Source organism: Pempheris klunzingeri, chromosome 2 (assembly GCF_042242105.1).
Source record: "Pempheris klunzingeri isolate RE-2024b chromosome 2, fPemKlu1.hap1, whole genome shotgun sequence".
Lineage (NCBI taxonomy): Eukaryota > Metazoa > Chordata > Actinopteri > Acropomatiformes > Pempheridae > Pempheris > Pempheris klunzingeri.
Window position 1 is genome coordinate 11,633,163 of NC_092013.1, and position 17,988 is coordinate 11,651,150.

At 43.4% G+C, this 17,988-nt stretch overlaps 2 protein-coding genes across 2 annotated transcripts; one reads left to right on the top strand and one right to left on the bottom strand.

Annotated features, from left to right (window-relative positions):
* Positions 1 to 3,793: 3,793 nt before the first annotated feature.
* On the top strand, positions 3,794 to 7,770 carry tmcc2 (transmembrane and coiled-coil domain family 2). The gene is made up of 5 exons (XM_070836954.1): positions 3,794 to 3,883; positions 4,543 to 4,938; positions 5,266 to 5,882; positions 6,562 to 6,697; positions 7,471 to 7,770. Exons 1-5 carry the CDS (start codon positions 3,794 to 3,796, stop codon positions 7,768 to 7,770), a joined length of 1,539 nt encoding a protein of 512 aa, XP_070693055.1.
* A 2,417-nt stretch (positions 7,771 to 10,187) lies between these two features.
* usp49 (ubiquitin specific peptidase 49) lies at positions 10,188 to 17,276 on the bottom strand. Its single transcript, XM_070849824.1, has 7 exons — positions 17,080 to 17,276; positions 15,294 to 15,413; positions 13,645 to 15,119; positions 12,859 to 13,066; positions 12,370 to 12,478; positions 11,962 to 12,167; positions 10,188 to 11,877 (listed from the first exon to the last, which is right to left on the bottom strand). The coding sequence occupies exons 3-7, from the start codon at positions 15,052 to 15,054 to the stop codon at positions 11,774 to 11,776; spliced, it is 2,037 nt and encodes a 678-aa protein (XP_070705925.1). The 5' UTR covers positions 15,055 to 15,119; positions 15,294 to 15,413; positions 17,080 to 17,276; the 3' UTR covers positions 10,188 to 11,773.
* Positions 17,277 to 17,988: the final 712 nt, after the last annotated feature.

The following is a 17,988-nucleotide window of genomic DNA, read 5'->3' on the forward strand; positions in this document are numbered from 1 at the left end:
GCAAATACGAAGCTAAGCAAATAACAGCATTACCCCAAACAATGAATGCACTTCTGTTGATAGATGCTTGTGCACAGGTCCTATATGTTGTTTTATGTTAAAAGCTACAAATGAAAAGATATTATTTATTGTGAGATACTGTTCATTGTGATAAATTAGTGTTTAATTATTATGAGAATTCAAAATTACAATAAAATGTCAAAATAAAATTTCTTTTGACTGTTTTTGCTTTATTGTGGTCTTTATTTTGCTTAATCCTGTTTCTCCTGCAAGTGTGTGTGTGTGTATGTACTTGTACTTGCTACATAGTGAGGACCAGAACAAGTTTGTGCTGAGTGAGGACACTATTTTGCCGATAACTTCAAAGGAATGTTTTAAGTTTAAGATCAGGGTTATAATCAGGTTTAGGTTTGGTTTAGGGTTCAGGTCAGGGTGAGGGTTAGGGTTGTGGTTTAGCATTCAGTTGTGATGGTAAAGGGCTTGGGAATGCATTATGTCACTGAGGGTCCTCACAAAGATAGAAGTACAAGGATACTAATGGATCAGTGATCCATTACTGAAGTGAAAGTTGTGACACCCTGTGTAAAAATAGTCCTCTAAAGCAAAAGTTGCATTTATTCAAGTGGCAGATTAAGATTTTAGATACAAAACAAATCAGATTCATAAATAATTATGAGGTTTAATTGATTAGAAGACCCAACAGTGTATAAAGATTTTTAAATTATTAAATTAAATTATTAAATAAAACTCCACTTCAACCAAATACAACAGTGCAACTATTAGTTATTGTCATAATAATAATAATAAAGCAATAGTAGTATGCATGAGTACTTACACTTCTGATGATTTAATTATACTAAGTAGAAGTGTAGGTAATATTCCAACACAGGATGTTTATTTGTGAAAGAATATTTTCTACATGGAAGTATTCTTATATTTACTCAAGTAAAATTTCTGTATATGTTTTTCATTACTGGTATTCAGTCTATAGGTTTGGCCCACAGTGTCAACATCACTTACCACTGTCCCTCTGGTATTTAAGTGTGTTCACTGGGAAACACCCAACAGGCCTTTTTCACTGAGAACATTTTGACTCTGGCTGGATTCCATTAAGCTGCTTTCGTTTCTGGGTACTGACGTTGTAGATGCTGGTTTATTGTCACAACTTACTGGGACGGAGCCACAGTTAATGTTAGTATTAGCACCTGTTTGTTTCGTACCATCACAAGTCAAAATGTCTGCTTGAAAAAGGCCTGTAGTGAGTGTATGGCTTTGTTCATACACTTCAAGCCTTTTGCTGTAAAGAAGAATCTGCCAACTTGGTCTGTTAATTTTTTTAATCAAGTAAGTTAGTTCAATGGATGTGTAAATGTATATTCTAAAAGGATAAATAACCCCAGATTTTCTTTGTATTCTTTGTTATTCATTTTCTTTCAGGTCTGAAGAAAATGTGTTTCTAGTGCCCTCTGTAGTTTTAAAGACTCAGCCAGACATCATCATCATCACATTGCTGATATTTATTTTACTTTTGATTTTGAATTAATTAGATTTTACTTTTTGATTTTTATATTTTGTTGACAATTCTAATGCATAAATTAGTATTTTTTTTACACTACTGTATTGCTACTTTTACCTAGGTAAGACACCTGAATGCTTCTTCCACCTTCTTTGGGATTTTTCCACGCCTGTCTGTGGATGAAAGCTCTTTTTGAGATGATCCCTCAGATGTTGAAGGCAGTTTGTTTAGTGGGTTTCCCTCCACAGATACACGCTGTCACACATGCCAGCACAGAGAGAGATCTGAAGTTCGGTGATTTCAACTTGAAGCAGCTCAAACATCACATGTTTTTTTTCCCTCCTTTGTGGAGAAGGAGAAATTAAAGGAGTGAGTCACAGCTCAGACAGACTCTGTGTACCTTGGCACCACATCACTGCGGCCCCACATCAGCGCACACTGGCTGGATGTGTTTGTTTTGGGGAGTTTCGGGGGATGAAAGACCCGAGGCAAGGCCCTGCCACAGGCCCTGCTGTGCTCCCTCTCCTCCTCCCCCCTGTATCTCTCCCCTGGCCTCAGCAGCACAGAGGCACCTGCACGCCTGCGCTAAGCTCTCCCATCCCACCCCCACCCCCCCTCCACCATCCCATCTCTCTCCCCCCCCTCCCATCATCTGTCCCTCAGCTCCCACATCCATTATAGGGCAGGACAGCTAGCATTTGCATTTAGACTGAGAGAGAGGGAGCAGGAGAGAGAGAGGTAGGGAGCACAGAGGGAGGAGGAGGGAGCATAGGACACAAAGGAGAGAGAGAGAGAGAGAGGGAGGGAGGGAGGGAGGGAGGGAGAGATCAGAGCATCAGAGAGAGGGAGTGGGAGGCTGCAGATATCGATGGCATTAACAATGGAGCATTAGGATCCAGTGAGGTGATAGTCAGCCAGACAACGGCTGAGGGTGAAGATATTTGAGGAGGGGGGCTCCTCCTCGGTGAGCTCAGGGGGAGGAGGAGGAGGAGGAGGCGGGAGGATGAGGAGGAGGAGGATGGGCCTCGAACACAGACTTGCAATGGCACTGCAAAAATTGGATTAAAGCAGTATGGTAACGTTTCTAATTTAATTTATTGCTGTGCTGCTTGTGTCTCATCCTCATGTGTGCGCATCCACGCTTGTTGACATCCATCGGCGGTCTCTCGTGTCACTGTGTCTCCTGACGAGTGAGGAAGAAGGCACAGTCCTCCTCCGTGTGTGTGTGTGTGAGTGTTTTTTTTTTGGTTTTTTTTATGCCATAGACATCTGTCATCTCCATCCTCATCACTGCCCCGCTTCTCTTCCGACCTCCACAAGCCATTTGATCCATCACCGGACAATCACCCTGTGTGTTTAATATAAATATGTGCATAAAAAAAAAACCCAGAAGAAGCACCGTCAGACTGTTGTTTTTGTTTGCCTGTTTGCACACATACGTAACGCTGGACCCTGCATCGCCTCCATCGCTTTGCTGCTGCATAAGCATCTCACTTTCTGTGAAAAGATCAGGGAATGATTAACCGCCAGGGACTGCAGTCATCTGGTTTTCCTCTCCATTACAATGTGATTGCAACCTACTTTGTTCGCCCCAAAAAAAAAAAAAAAAAGAAAGAAAGAAAGAAAGAGAACCCTGCTTCGCATCTCTGTGGCTGATTTTTTATAATAGCACGTGTGCTCATTTCGCACTGTCACGCAAATAAAACGCATAGAAATCCTCGCTCCGTCCCGTCTGGAGAAATTAGAGCAGCGCTGTGAGATGTTTGGTGTCATGTGTCCGCCCCAGCTCATGTTTGCATGGTCTGATTACACTGTTTTGACGTCAGGCAGAGGGGTCATTAACAATCCCACCATCTGCCAGGCTGCACATAGGCTGCCATAAGCTATACGCAGCGCCGGACAGGGAATCCCCTCCTGTATCAATCAGATGTCTGCACAGGGCTCATTGTTTTAAAGGGATTACAGTATTATTACAGAAAAGGCAGACAGACATTTAGGTTCATGGCTGAATCAGACAGAATGATCCAGAGTGAGATTTGCATTTACTATCCATCATCATCATCATCATTATTATCATCATCATCATCATCATCATAACTGCCACTTGCTCCACACCACCACTGTTTTAAACTGTGCCACGCAGTGTGCTCTTATTCCTCATATGCTGTCTATACCTAATGCCTCTTTAAAAGAAAAGAGTTCCAAAGTAACTTGTCTGTGGTCAGTTTCCGAGGCTGTGCAGGGCAGGAAGCAGTGTAATTATGTATCATCTAATTAATGCATGATGGCCTCTCTGTGTACTCTCTGATGCCGCGGCCACATAAGTCACAGGCATCAGCACCAGTGGTCGAAAGTAACTTCCTGCAAGTACTCCCATCTCAGGAGCCAAAGTAGAATGAGCGATGAGCAGATATCTATTTTGAGTCTGTAACCCCCCCCCCTACAAAATGTGGTAATAATTATACAGATATAATAATTATACAAAAAAAAACAAATGCTCAGTTTAAACCAGGTTTTATTCATTGTGCATTAATTATTGGAAACTGTGATCGTCATATGTGTCAAATTTTTTGTTGACAAATGTCACATTTCTGTATGTTCAGCTGAGCTGTTGTGTCCAACCACAACACTCAATGGGCTACGCTGAAACAAATTAATTATAAGTGGAATAAATGATCACTCTGTCTACAGTATTTATCCCATATTAGTTCCAGTTATTTCCAGGATACGTGTAGATGTTATAAATATTTGATATATTTACATACTACTGTTGGAAAACCAAAAACTGCCAAGGCAACCCACAGCTTGTCTGTTCTGGCACCATCAGATAAAGAAAAGGCCAAGAAATACAACCAGGGTGTAGCGCTGGCCCTTTTATGGTATCTAGAGTATCTGGAGTAGATTTGAATACATATCATGGCTTCTCCACTTGAGTCATTGAGTTGAAGTCATGTCAGTAGTACTGTAGTAGTTGTAGTACTCTGTCCACTGCTGATTACCTCCCCCCCGCCCTCTCGTTCTCTCAGCTGGACAAGAGCGAGGTGGCAACTTTAGGCCTACCCTCCACCACCAGCCATGGAGGCTCTGACAGCAACATCAGTGCAGACGGAGCGGCAGCAGCGTCGGGGGTCATGGCCGGGGGTGCTGAGTGTTCGGGGGTCGGCGAGCCGCAGAGGACACGTGCTGCTCTGGAGCACCTGCAGCAGAAGATCCTGAAGGTCACCGAGCAGATTCGGGTGGAGCAGGAGGCCCGCGACGACAACGTTGCTGAATACCTGAAGTTAGCCCACAACGCAGACAAACAGCAGGCGTCCAGGATCAAGCAGGTGTTTGAGAAGAAGAACCAGAAGTCGGCACAGACCATCGCACACTTGCACAAGAAACTAGAGCACTATCATAAGAAGCTAAAGGAGATAGAGCAGGTAGGTGAGCAGGTGCAGTTAGTCTGTATAAGAACATGTGGTATCTTCATGTGGAGCTGGCGACTGTTTTGAATCATTATCTCATGACTCACTCAAACAAGTGTTGAACTATCTTTGTGAGGACAGTTGTGTCCAAATATAGACTGATGATTCTCATCTCTTAACACTTCTTTAAACCAATGCATCATCCTGTGTCTCACCTAATTCTCTACAGAGCCTGCTTTCCTCATCTATCTTCCTGCAGTTCCCCCCTTGAAACCTAATCACCTCTCTCCTACCTTAGATCCTCCACTTCTCTGCTTCCTCATTTCTCTTCCCTCTCTACAGAATGGACCAGCCCGGCAGCCCAAGGATGTCCTGCGGGACATGCAGCAGGGATTGAAGGACGTTGGGGCCAATGTTCGTGCTGGGATAAGTGGTTTTGGAGGCGGAGTAGTTGAAGGGGTCAAAGGTGGAGTATCTGCCCTCACTCACACAGCCGTGGTCTCCAAGCCGAGAGAGTTCGCCAGTCTTATCAGGAACAAGTTTGGCAGCGCGGATAATATCGCTCACCTAAAGGACACTCTCGAGGACGGAGTCGGGGGCCACTCTGACGACACCCCCACTCCTCGTGCCCTGAGTGGAAGTGCCACTCTGGTCTCCAGCCCAAAGTACGGCAGCGACGACGAGTGCTCAAGCGCCACGTCCGGCTCCGGAGCAGGCAGTAATTCTGGTGGGGCAGGTGGAGGAGGGGGGCTCTTAGGACCAATGATGGGGAGCCCCAGACTGGACGGGCACCACCACCATCACCATCACATGCACAGCTCATGGGACTCTCTACTTGAGGGCCTGCAAGAGATCAAGGCCAGCCAGGCGCACATGGAGGATGCCATCGAAGACATGAAGGGCCAGCTGCAGAGTGACTACTCCTACATGACACAGTGCCTGCAAGAAGAGAGATACAGGTACACATAAAAAAAAACAGTCACTCTTATGAATTGTATTCACTGTAGCCTTCACAGTGTACTTCACTTGAAGGATAAGGCTGGGAATATTCTGTATTTTTGTCATTGTCAACAAATCCCATGAAAAGATCAGCAGCACATCAGTCCATCTGTCAACACTTCCCAACGCTGTCAGTGCCTTTAAGCCCAAAACCTTGTTCTTACTGAGGATATAAATCTTTAAAGCTAGTCACAAATATATACTTTCATTTTTTTTTAAAAAGACAAAATAATTTCCTGTCACAGCTTCATGTTGTAGTTGCTGCAAACCTTACCCTAACAGGAGTAAGTAGTGAATTTGTTGGGGACTATTTTCAGCTGTGGATGAATACACATTTGATGCGCTAGCAAATATTTTCCACAGCAGCATTGTGGTCATCTCAAATAAACCACATTGAGACTCAACTGTCCACAAGGTCAGGTATTTTCTGTGTATCCAAAGCTCCAGAAACCATTAAAAACACTTGAATGAGCCACATTGTGTGTTTTTAATAGTTTTTCAAGGACTGTGGCACAGAGGAATAAGCTATATCAGGCTTTGGATACACAGAAAATACAGGACATTATAGACAGTTGAGTTTGGCATGACCTTTTGCATTACTTTGAGGATTCTTATGTGTGTTTTGCACTGTTTATTCAGGTATGAGCGACTTGAAGAACAGCTAAATGACTTAACGGAGCTGCACCAGAATGAGATGACCAACCTTAAGCAGGAACTCGCCAGCATGGAGGAAAAAGTTGCCTACCAGTCCTATGAGAGAGCAAGGGACATTCAGGTAAAATCATGGAATTAATCAAAAGCCCCTGAGACCTTGACTTCAGATCTCAAATATCTTAGTAGTAGTATATCTTAGTAGTATAACCACCTGTAAGAATTGTTGTGTTTTTGTTAGCTTAAAATGAGCTCTTTATATCTACTTGAAGAGCAGGTCATCACCACCATGTCTCTACGGTGGCCCAGAACAGACAAACAGGGCCTTTTGAGATTTAAGAAGAAGTGACAGCTCCAATGTGGTGGGGTGAAGGCATCAGTTGGAAGATGAAGAAGAAGAAACAAGAGGAACAATATGTTTTGTTTTGACAAATGGAGGATCATTGTGAATATTTAGCACAAGAAAAAGCAAATGAGCGTGAATCCTTGTCAGCCACCGTAGCTTCTCCTACATGCCTGTTAAAGGAGGGGTAAGGCGAGGGGTATTCTGTGGGTCACAATCTGCAGCCACACTCTCTAGATGCCACTAAGTCCTGCACACTGCACCTTTAATAAGAAAAAAAACATCTTTAGTTAATTAAGAGCGAAACACTGAAAAGCTCAGCTGTTTCATCAGGATCAACATTTGATTGACAGCGACCACTCAACCTGCCACTAGATTTTGTTGCTAAATCCTGATTGGTCCACTGGTCTATGTGATATCACAGTGTTCCAACAGAGCCCCGCCCACTTCAGCCTGTCAAAGATGATAGAAAATAAGTTATCAGGGCCTTTAATAGAAGCTGCTGAGGAGAAAACCGCACTGTGGTTACTCTGTGTCGGTCTCTGTTCCTACAGGAGGCTGTGGAGTCGTGCCTGACCCGCATCACCAAGCTGGAGCTGCAGCAGCAGCAGCAGCAGGTCGTCCAGTTGGAGGGAGTGGAGAACGCCAACGCTCGAGCCCTGCTGGGAAAACTCATCAACGTCATCCTGGCGCTCATGGCCGTGCTGCTGGTCTTCGTCTCCACCTTGGCCAACTTCATCACGCCGTTGATGAAGACCCGAGCCCGGGTGGCCGCCACCGTCCTGCTGACCTTACTGCTGTTCGTCCTGTGGAAGCAGTGGGACTTTGTGGAGCCGTGGCTGCTGCCCAGCTGAGCTCCCAGTGAGAGAGACAGAGAGAGACTCCAGAAGGGACCAGAGCAGAGACAGACCACCACTTAAGGATGCAGAGACAGAAATAGAGTGAGAGCCACTGCACGTGTTCCCTTTGAGTGTGAAGTTGGAACATCAGAGGACAAAACATGGCACTTTGAATGGACGAGATCCGGCTGACAGAGACTGGTGAGAGGTGTTTACAGTGACACAAACAGAAATTCTCTGCTTGCCAAGCGACAAAAGACATCATCTCATCTCACCCCAAACCTGTTGGTGTTGATGACCAATCATTGATTGCTTTGCTGTCACCAAAAACTGAGTTTCTTGCAAGAAATCTTTGGATCGTCTTTTTCTAATTATTTATGATACATGAATTACAAAGACTTAGAGCAACTTATACTGACTTTAAAATGCTGATCATGTTTGCTGTAACCTTCATGTTGAAGCTATAGTATATTTCAGAGGGGAGGGTTTTTCATGAATGTTATGTGGTCATGCATGTCCTCATATGTGCACTAAGATGCATCTAGCTGGCATGAGGTAACATTTCATCAATGACAAAATAAATTCTTCTATAACTGCCATTTTGTTGTCAGAAATACAGTGCAGATATGTTGTATCTCAACTCAGTGTCATTCCTGGTTTGTTTCACATCCTGTTCTGGTGTTGAAGCAGTGCTTTTAGCATTTCTTTCTTTTTTTGGTCTTTTTTCTTGAGGTTAAATGAACTGTTACAAAAAAATGCTGATATCTACAACAAACTCACCATATTAATTCAACTATGTGAAATCTGTTCTGTCCATAAATGCTATTTCATAACCACTGTTGTAGAACTGCTACTATCCACGGTGTCAAATTAACTGGCATGTCAAATTGTATCAAAGTTTATATCCAGTTTGCAAAAAATAATTATTGCTGTTTTATTAAACAATGTAAGAAATAAACAATTTCATATATTAGGCTGACCTTGAATATATCCTCATCCTCCTTTTGCTGAGACTGAATTTTACTGATTGAAATGTTAAGATAAGAAATGGATAAGAGAGCAACATCCTCCATCGCATAAGATATAAAAATGATGGTACCACTTTCCAATAAGGCACCTTTCATAGAGGGTTTATAAGCTGTAACTATTAGCTTTATTATCAGTATATGATACTATATTTCCCAAAGCTATACAACCCTCTTTAAAGACATTAACAAGAGCAACTTTTGGGTTGCCAGGTTGGGAAACTCCATTACTGAACTCTATAAAAAAAGGGTTGCTGAGAACCTGGACTAAAATCCACTTAAAAACAACTTATTGAGCATTAATTAATGATTACCTGCATTATAACTGCATTAATACCTGATAGAAAGGCTAAACACCAGTCAACAGGGTTTTTTCACAACCTGGCAACCTATTTGTTTCATGAATGTCTCATTTCTGCTCTTTATAGCATGAGTCAATTCTTTTGAAATCACTAATAAAGCTATTGGTCACAACTTGTAAACACTTTTTTAAAGGGTTTCTTATTTGACACTGGTATTGAATTAATGATAAACAGTTTAAAAGCAGTAATTCCTAGAATATTAGAACCATAAAATAAATAATTTAAAATGAATAAAACAACTGATGTAAATACAGCTGATCATATTTCAAATCAGCGACATTATTGTGCTTCATATGTTATTATGAACACAGCCATAGTTAACGTTTGTATTTAACTATGGTTTTGTGCTCATGATGTTAAATGTCTTCATTTGAAAAAGGAAGAATGTGTTATTTCTTCTCACTTTATAGACAACAGCAGTCTCATAGTTCACTAACAGGAATAATTAATAAAATCTTACAAACAATATATTGTGGTTTATGTTACATGTCCCAGATGTTGCTTTATAGATATATAAATGCATTCAGGACATGATTTTCCAAATTAAAAACTGTACATTTATTAAATGGGAAAGAGATCATCAACATAAAAAAAACACAGCAGTTCACTGCTAAGAAGAGAAATAATCTTCAAAGATTATTTACCTTTGAAGCCTTCTCATCAGCAGCATCTTTGTCTGAGACAGATTACATTTATTCTAGGTTTTCAAATCTTTAAGAACGCATTAGAGAAGCAGAATTAATGGGAGGTCTCAGATCAGCTATGAATCCATCTGCTAATCCGGGGGATTATTTCAGTTCTACTTCACTGTATCCGCTTCTGTTATGATGCTGAATTTATGAAAAGATGATTGCCAGCTCCATTTATGTACATTGAACACAGATGCATCTTATCCATAAAATAAATATGCAGCAGATAGATGCTGCAGGCTGTGACGGCCGAGTGAGTGAAATGCTCATAACCTGAATGTCCACGCCTCCGTCTTTTAAGACATTTTGATTTTAAAATGATCGTTCCAAAATGAATACAACGATGGATACAAAAGTTTGCTTTGTCTTTTTAATAATTACTGTCAGGCAAAACCCATATGACCATTACATTTATGACAGGTATTCTTACAGTACAAGACAGAACTCAAGGGGATCAGAGCCAGTGGCATGGCCACACCTGACCACTAAAAAGTAAGACATTCATCGTCATTAGATTGTTCCAACTTTTACAGAGTTCACAAATGTGTTTTGCATTTGACTCGTATCAAACACAACAGTTTTTCTTGATTACCTAGCAAATTCTAAAGACCTTGATAGAAACAGCAGAGTAGAAAAAAAATATTGTATAACAAGCAGTAGAATTCCTGATTTTATCTTAATTTCCTGTCAAGATGCAAGATGTACAATATATTGCTTTCAGGTGCTCAACTCAAAATGGGTATCCCAGGTCTCCCAAAAACACATTCTTCAGTATCGCAGTCTGCCCTTTCACTCGTTTTTTTTCCACCTCCTGCAGTTAAAGAGCAGGCGCAGTGCCTCCGACCCGGGCTCAGACTACCCTAACAATTACACCACAGGGGGAGCTGCCGTTTTAAAAAGACGATACAGGAGCTAAAAGATGAACAATCACAAAGATAGGACCAACAAGATTAGCCCCTCCTCAAAAGTGCAGCTTTCCATCACTCATCATCAATCAAGTGTCTGAAACTCATCCTTTTTGCTTCTTGTTCACGGAAGCGAAACATAGAATGGCTACAAAATAAACTGAAACAGAAACTACTCCTGTTCACAGAGAGCGCAGGACACAGTATCCAGTCAGAGCAGTACGATTGAGGAGAGGACATGATGAAGTACAAATGACACAGGGATGAGTATTAAAAGTTTCCAGAGCTGACATATCACAATAATTAAAAAAGCTGAACAGGCAGCAACACAGACTGTGGACTTAAGTCTGTCGTCTCATTCAAGTGGGACTATACAGTAACGTTGAAAGATGTACCTCTTATAATATTTAGTGCATTGGCATCAGATGTACATTTCTATATAAAACGCACATGAACAACATTATTGTGCTAAAAATGCCCTGAAGTCCAGAATCTGTGTTGCCTTTGAATGTAAAATGCTGTCTCCAGAGAGCGGCAGACTCAATAAACATGAGTCTGATTGTTTTTAAAAAAAACATGGACACACAACGTGGTGTTCAGCAGGACAGAGTCGGACCTGCTGCCACAGTCTTCAGGCCATTAATAACCTATATGCTGGTCCCACAGGCTGAGAAACCTGTGGCCTCGTTTATGAAAAGGTTTTTGATTTTTTTTTTTTTTTATATATATATATTTTTTTTTCAGTTAAAAATCCAAACTTAACCCAAAATGTCAATTACAGCGTTTTAATCCAAATTTACCTATCATTTTCCTTGGCATCATTACAGTATGTATACGGCTTTCCTCATCTGGATTATGCTGCTAAAATTTTCTCCTTGACTCATGATTGTGGCCGTCCTACTGCCCTCATTGCCATCTTTTTTTAGTAAATTATTTTAGCATGATTGTTTAATGACATCTGGGAAAACACCAGAGAACTTTTTCATAAACGCAGCCTTTAGTTGCCACGTACAGGTCGACATCACAGCAAGAGGTACCTAGGCAGACCTCTGGGTATAGAAGAGAATATAGGCCTGAGTGTTGCACACTTCCTCCACACTGCAAACCTTCATCTCAGAGTCATTACAGTGGACCCAGAAACCTGAAAGACAAGGAAGGTTAAATACGCAACAGAACAACAGGACGCTCACATATTGATCTGACTCAAGCCCAGCCTCTTCCTCACCTCCTTCTGTGTTGTAGCAGTATGCGGTGTAGTGCCCTGAGCCGAAGCCTTTACCATGATGCATGACCACAGCAGACAGATCGTAGGTGTAGCCTCCTCTGTGGACAGAGTGACCTGAGCCCGTGCAGCAGTATGGTTTGATGTTCAGAACTTGGTCAAAGGCCACGTGGACGCCGATTTTCTCCCTATGGTTCCGCCCAGACCATCTGCCGTGCAACAGGGACTAGTTAGTCACAAGGATCCACAAGCAACACACTAAACGCTACAGCTCCCACACTTCAGCACTTTGCTTTCAGCCACAAAAACACAACACAACAAACAAGACTGTGTTTCTCAGACTGCTCAGAATAGGTGTGTGATTTAATTAGAAGTAAACACGATGTGTAATCAGCCTGAAGGGAAACTTGCCTGAAGCGTTTGAGGTGCAGCCGTAGAACCTGAGGTAAACGGTATATCAGAAGCTGCTTACGTGCCTCTGACAGAACTAAGGGTTTGTGGGATGATTTCCGTCTTCTTTCTGACAAACCATGAAACAATAAACGGTCATGTTAATCCAAGGCTGTCGACAGCAGGCTAACACTCCTCCCCGAGGCCACTGCCTCAAAACTGAACATTTTCATCACTTTCGATTCAATCTAAAACGATGCCTTAAAATTCGATTTTGTACATTAATTATAAGTCATTTTAAAGTAAGTAAATTTAAATTCACATCATTCAAACAAAATTTCTCCGGCAGTAATGTCACTTAAAGTTACTGTACTAGTAAGAAAGCAATTTGTGGAGAGGCATAATTCAGATTTATCCAACTCCAGGTGATGAGAAATGACCAATTTTGCTTTGGACGTGTTTTCAGAGGCTGCTGACTCTGCTTTGCGTCGTATTAAACATTGTACTGACTGTTGCAGTGGTTGCAGGCGTAAATGCTGCCTTCCAGCGCCTCCATCTCCGTAAACTTGGACAGCATCTCAGTGAGGGTGCAGCTGCGCTGGTAAGCTGCAGAGCCTGAGCCTTTGTCCACACTGTGGTACCGCTCCGGAAACTCCAAAGACAAATCCCAGAATGGCTCGACTGTGTTAGACTTGTGCTTACAGGACAGACACGTCACCTAAAGAAAAAAAAAAACAGTAGAGGAACAGGTGAGGACTTCAGCAGTAGAGATGTTTGTTAAGGAAGTCTTCGTTTCAGACATTTTGTTGAATAGAAAATATCCGAGTGTTAGAATATTTTAAAAAAAAACATCAAAGTGCAGCTGATTTGTTGTTGCCAGGACGATGAAACACATTATTTGGTAATCACGTTGTCAGAGAGTTAGACGAGGGACGCAGCATCCTGAAAGTCTTTTTTGAGTGATATTCAAAATTAAAAACAAATGGTCTATTTTGGTCTACTGTCACATCTCATTTGTAAAGAAGTCGCTGTTGTGCCTTCTTTTCAAATGGTTCTGAGTTTAAAGGCGGGTTTGTAACTAAGGCTTTTAAGATTAAAGAAAAAAAAGCCAGAACAGGTGGGTTAGGAAGAACAAATAAGGGCGTGCAGGTCTCCAGTTACATCATCACAACAACGATCTTCATCATAAGGACTCATTATGTCAGTGCTGCACGTTTAACATTAAATATTATGATAATTTGGGCCATGGCAGTCATGCTAAAAAATGTTAATATTGATGCGTGTCTGATGCCTCACCTGGCTGAGTAGCTGCCCGTGAAAGATGGTGTTTAGAACCTTTAGCACTTGCTTGGACAGTTTCCTCTTTGTGATGGGGATAACTATCCTGCGTTTGGACCCCTCTGTGTCCAGCTCCTGCTGCACCTTGTCCAGCAGCTCACACAAGAACTCCTGGGCATCCTGCTGGTCGTAACCACGGAAAGCTGGGATGAGGTTCCACACAGAGTGCAGCATGGCAAAGGGAGACACTAATGTCCACCGGCCCGACCACATGACCCTGAAAAGTGTATGCAACTCATGGCACAGAGACATCTGCTGGCGGGTGGAGCAGCGAGGCTCCTTGGGCTGGACCAACTCTGCAGCCTGTGGGGAAGGCAGGGTACTTTCCTTTTTGCCCACTGGCAAATTCCAACTGCCTGCCTTCCCCATGCGTCCAAGAGGGCACCCTGACAGTGCTGTGTTACCGCTGCTGACTACGCCTCCTGTCACACCCTTCACTCCCTGGGAGTGATTGGTCTTGGCCAGCAGCTCCTCAGTCTCACACAGGTCCAAAGTGAGAAAACACTCCCTGAATTTCTGCAGGTGGCTCAGCACTTGCAATATTGAGTTCATGTAGCATGTGTTCCCCAAATTGCGCAGACCAGTGACACCTGGAGCGAGTCTCCGGCGGGTTACCGCATGTGTGGAGTAATACCTCCTCAGTTTAGCAGCTCTGCCATTCTGAGGAGGCTTACGGGACAGAGTCAGAAGGGAAGGCTTCTTGGGAGGAGGAGCAGGAGGAGGAGGTAGGCGTTCTGGAGGGTCGCGAAATTTGCGAGGAATGAGTGTGATGGTTGAACGTGGCGCCTGAGTAAGAAGCCTAGCACTCTTTCTGGGAGGGACACTGCCAAGCTCTTCCAGGAGTCTCCTTTTTACCTCTTTTTTTTGTCTTCTAGCTTCCTCAAGTTTCTCTTTACGCTGATTCTGCAGGTCCTGATGCTTGCTGATCCACATCTGAAGCATCTTCCCTAGAAGTGCTTTTCTCCTGTGACGCAACGCCAGCTGCATGGCGGGCTGTGGCCCACCTTCCCCAACCCATGGGGCCCCTGTCGAGGAGCGTAGCGAGCGTCTACCCGGGCCGCGAACAGTTGAGAGCGCCCCTCTGAGGAGTTTGAGGTCGCCCTCCGCGTTATCATTGAGTACATAGTCTCCACAGGCAAAACAGAAGACATCCAGCTCACGCACCTCCATAGCCAGTGGGTGGTGTGACTCCTGAAAGTGTTTGAGTGAATGCTCCTCCATGAAACGTCCACAGGCCACGTGGGAGCACTTGAGGCAGGCCCACACTGAATCTGTGGTGCTGCAGTCGACACAGTGCCATTTTTGTGGATTGAGGATGGAATGGTCTTGGCCCAGACGAAGGCGCCCCACGTGCTTACAGCGATCCATCTCTCCAGATACACATGTGGCCTCAGTTATAGGACACACGTCCTGTAACCAAGCTGAAACTCATCCTGAGGGAAGATTTATGGGGAAAAACAAATAGGTTAAGATCTGATCATGCCACCCAGCAAAAGGGCTGAGAAACTGAGATATAGACCATCACTAGTCTAAATTATTCAAATGAGCATACATACACTGCACAGTATGGAAAGTGAAAGAGAAATTTAAAAAAAAGGTACACTTACTGTGTAAGTAGTTTGCTTGATCAGGTTTGGGACAATACATCACAACATCTGCAGAGAACTCAGCAGCGTTCAGCTTGATCCCCCATGTCCACTGTCACCACCAGCATCAACAGGATCGTTCTGAGAGACAGGGATGAAATCAAATTAACAGTGCATAGTTAATTACAACAAAGGCTGCGTCATCTACTCACAGGGTGTCAGCTAAATAATGAGAAAATGCACCAAAACTATAACCATCAATAGCTAATTAATAACAACTAATAAGCAATTCAAATAAGACATTTACTGAGAAGACTGATCACCACAGAACTACATATGTCTTCACTGCAATGATCTCCAGCATTTAAGACGTTCATGGAAACACACACTTTAAAAAAAAAAAAAAGGTATCCACTGATGTGGGATAACATTAAATCCTTTTAAAATAGTGAAAATGCGCAACATCTTTCTAAGTTCATGCACAAATACTTAATTATATGAATTTTTTTTTTTTAATGATACCAGCCCCTGGAGCCTGGGTGTGATTGAAATACTAATAAACAAGCGGTGTGGTGGTTTGACTGTGATTTCGCTTAAAACTGTCGACATGCAAAACAGGATAAACGCTATGTGTAAAAAACCACTTGATGAATGCGAGACGGTTTCCTCCAGCAGCTTTCCTCTCCTGGGCTGGGTGGTGCACCATTGATGTTGTGGGCCTGTAATGCCCTTCGAGACATCGTATGTAATATTTGGAGGATTTGACATTAGTCAGGATAAATGGTGCAGATCATTGGCAACTAACTGAGTTAAAACAAAATACAGTCTAACTGTAATGGTGCATATGTGGACTGATGCTGATTGACATCAGCACTGGGTGCTCCTATACATGGAGACCATACTTAAAACTCTTAAAAGGCCAAGCATCTGAATAATGTGGTTAATCCATGTAATTGTGTGTCTCGCCAGCACCAGCGCTGTGCTCCACCATTCTTCTTGCTTTTTGTTTTCCTCTTTGTGCACATCACCCACTACTTTTAAAAACTAAAATCTTCATGAAAACACATCATTAACTTGCAAGTCGGTGCAACTGGTCTCCGCTCAGTTGCACGCCCAGATCGCGCTGTGTTGTGTTGTGCTATTGACTCTCTGCTCCTGCATGTCTGTCTATTAACGCATGTGACGCTGATAATCACAAATCTTACAATGTCCCAACTGTGTGTGTCCGTGTTTAAGAGCCTGCTGTCTGGGTCCCGCTGGCTGGCTCTTTACGCCATGCTAAGCTAACGTTACCCCACCACCGTCGTGTTCAGCCAGAACAAAGAGCAGCCAGAGAGCCGCTCTCCAGGAACATCCAACAACTTTGTTGCTCTCAGGCAGCCCAGCCAGCAATAAGTTAGCTACCGCCGCTAACAGCTAGCCACAGCGGCTCTGCTCGGGATTAGCGCTGCCTAGCCGTCCACCGTCTCACCTGATAATGTACTTTGTTAAACGCAAATGAGTCGCTGGGCTCCAGGTAGCTAACATTTATGTTATTCGCTGGCTCCGGTGGCTAGCTTTAGCTTCGCGGCTAACGCGGAGGACAATCGAAGTTAACCTCACGGTTGTTGTCGATCGCTAACGTTCACTAACTATTAACACTGAGCGGCTAAGCTCGCTAGCCAACTGTGCCGTTCACCGTTCACAAACTCCCCGGTGACTTTCCTCACAGAAAGCCGGTTAACGGAGTGTGCACTGGCGCCGGGCCTCGTCTGTGTCCGTATCCACGTTTGTAACATCTGATAATGGAAAAGCTGGGTAACGTTACCATCGCCGAGCTGCGTCCGTCCGGTGCACTCGGCGCTGGTTGTTGTCCTCCTCACAGATTGAACAACCCAACTCTCGATCCGAGCCCAGACCCCGCTGCTCTCATTGGACCGGGACTGAGCGGCAGCCGGGCTCTCATTGGCGGAGAGGCTGAACAACAGGCAGCAGGATGGACCGTCCGTCCGTCCACCCACCGAGGCCACATGGAACAATAACCGAGCGGAGGCTGCACACCGGCAGAGCGGGACGACTGGCCCCGGGAGTCTGACCCCGGTGTCCCAGAAAGCCCCGCGTCCGCCATGTGTCAGCTGGTCTGCGGTAATCTGATAAAAAGGCATTTGGGAATGTGCTGCTTTAACTTGAGCTCAGTATTAGCTGGATCTGGTGCTGTCTGCTGTCATGTGGAGGGACTTCTAAATCCATGACTTTGGGCCTTTGTCACGGCAAAATGATTGTGATGCAAGTTAACACACAAAAACTGGTGCCTGTTATAGTTTTTATAATACTCATTTTAATACCCCTTTCTGCAGTCATCGTGAGAATGAGACACATTTTTGCAAATCCGTAAATAAACTTTCAGACCTATTATTTAATGTTTAGACGCATTATGTACGCCGCTGTTTAAAATTCATGTATTCATACCTTTCATCCCTACAAATCCTCTCAGGCTGTGTCAAATACACTGCACTCACAATTTGAACAAGTTTTCAGATCCTTTCTTTCCTTTGAAATAGCAATAACACAATGCAAACATCCTCTGTTACACGTAAAAGTACTAAAAAATAAAAAAGTGTTCATTGTGCAGAATGGCCCTTTTTTTAGTTTTCTATATCACATGAGTGGAACATTATTGCTGATGCATTAAATGAAAGCAGGTGTATGTGGCCGAGCACAGACGAGGCTTTCTTTT

Bases quoted from the DNA above. Each gene is read 5' to 3' on its own strand.
- usp49 (XM_070849824.1), bottom strand. From the start codon at position 15,054: ATGGATCGCTGTAAGCACGTGGGGCGCCTTCGTCTGGGCCAAGACCAT. The intron at 12,168-12,369 runs GCAAGTTTCCCT...GTTGCACGGCAG, and splicing joins CTGCACCTCAAACGCTTCAG to ATGGTCTGGGCGGAACCATA. The intron at 11,878-11,961 runs GTGAGGAAGAGG...CTTGTCTTTCAG, and splicing joins CTGCTACAACACAGAAGGAG to GTTTCTGGGTCCACTGTAAT.
- tmcc2 (XM_070836954.1), top strand. From the start codon at position 3,794: ATGCATGATGGCCTCTCTGTGTACTCTCTGATGCCGCGGCCACATAAG. The intron at 3,884-4,542 runs GTACTCCCATCT...TCGTTCTCTCAG, and splicing joins TCGAAAGTAACTTCCTGCAA to CTGGACAAGAGCGAGGTGGC. The intron at 6,698-7,470 runs GTAAAATCATGG...CTGTTCCTACAG, and splicing joins AGAGAGCAAGGGACATTCAG to GAGGCTGTGGAGTCGTGCCT.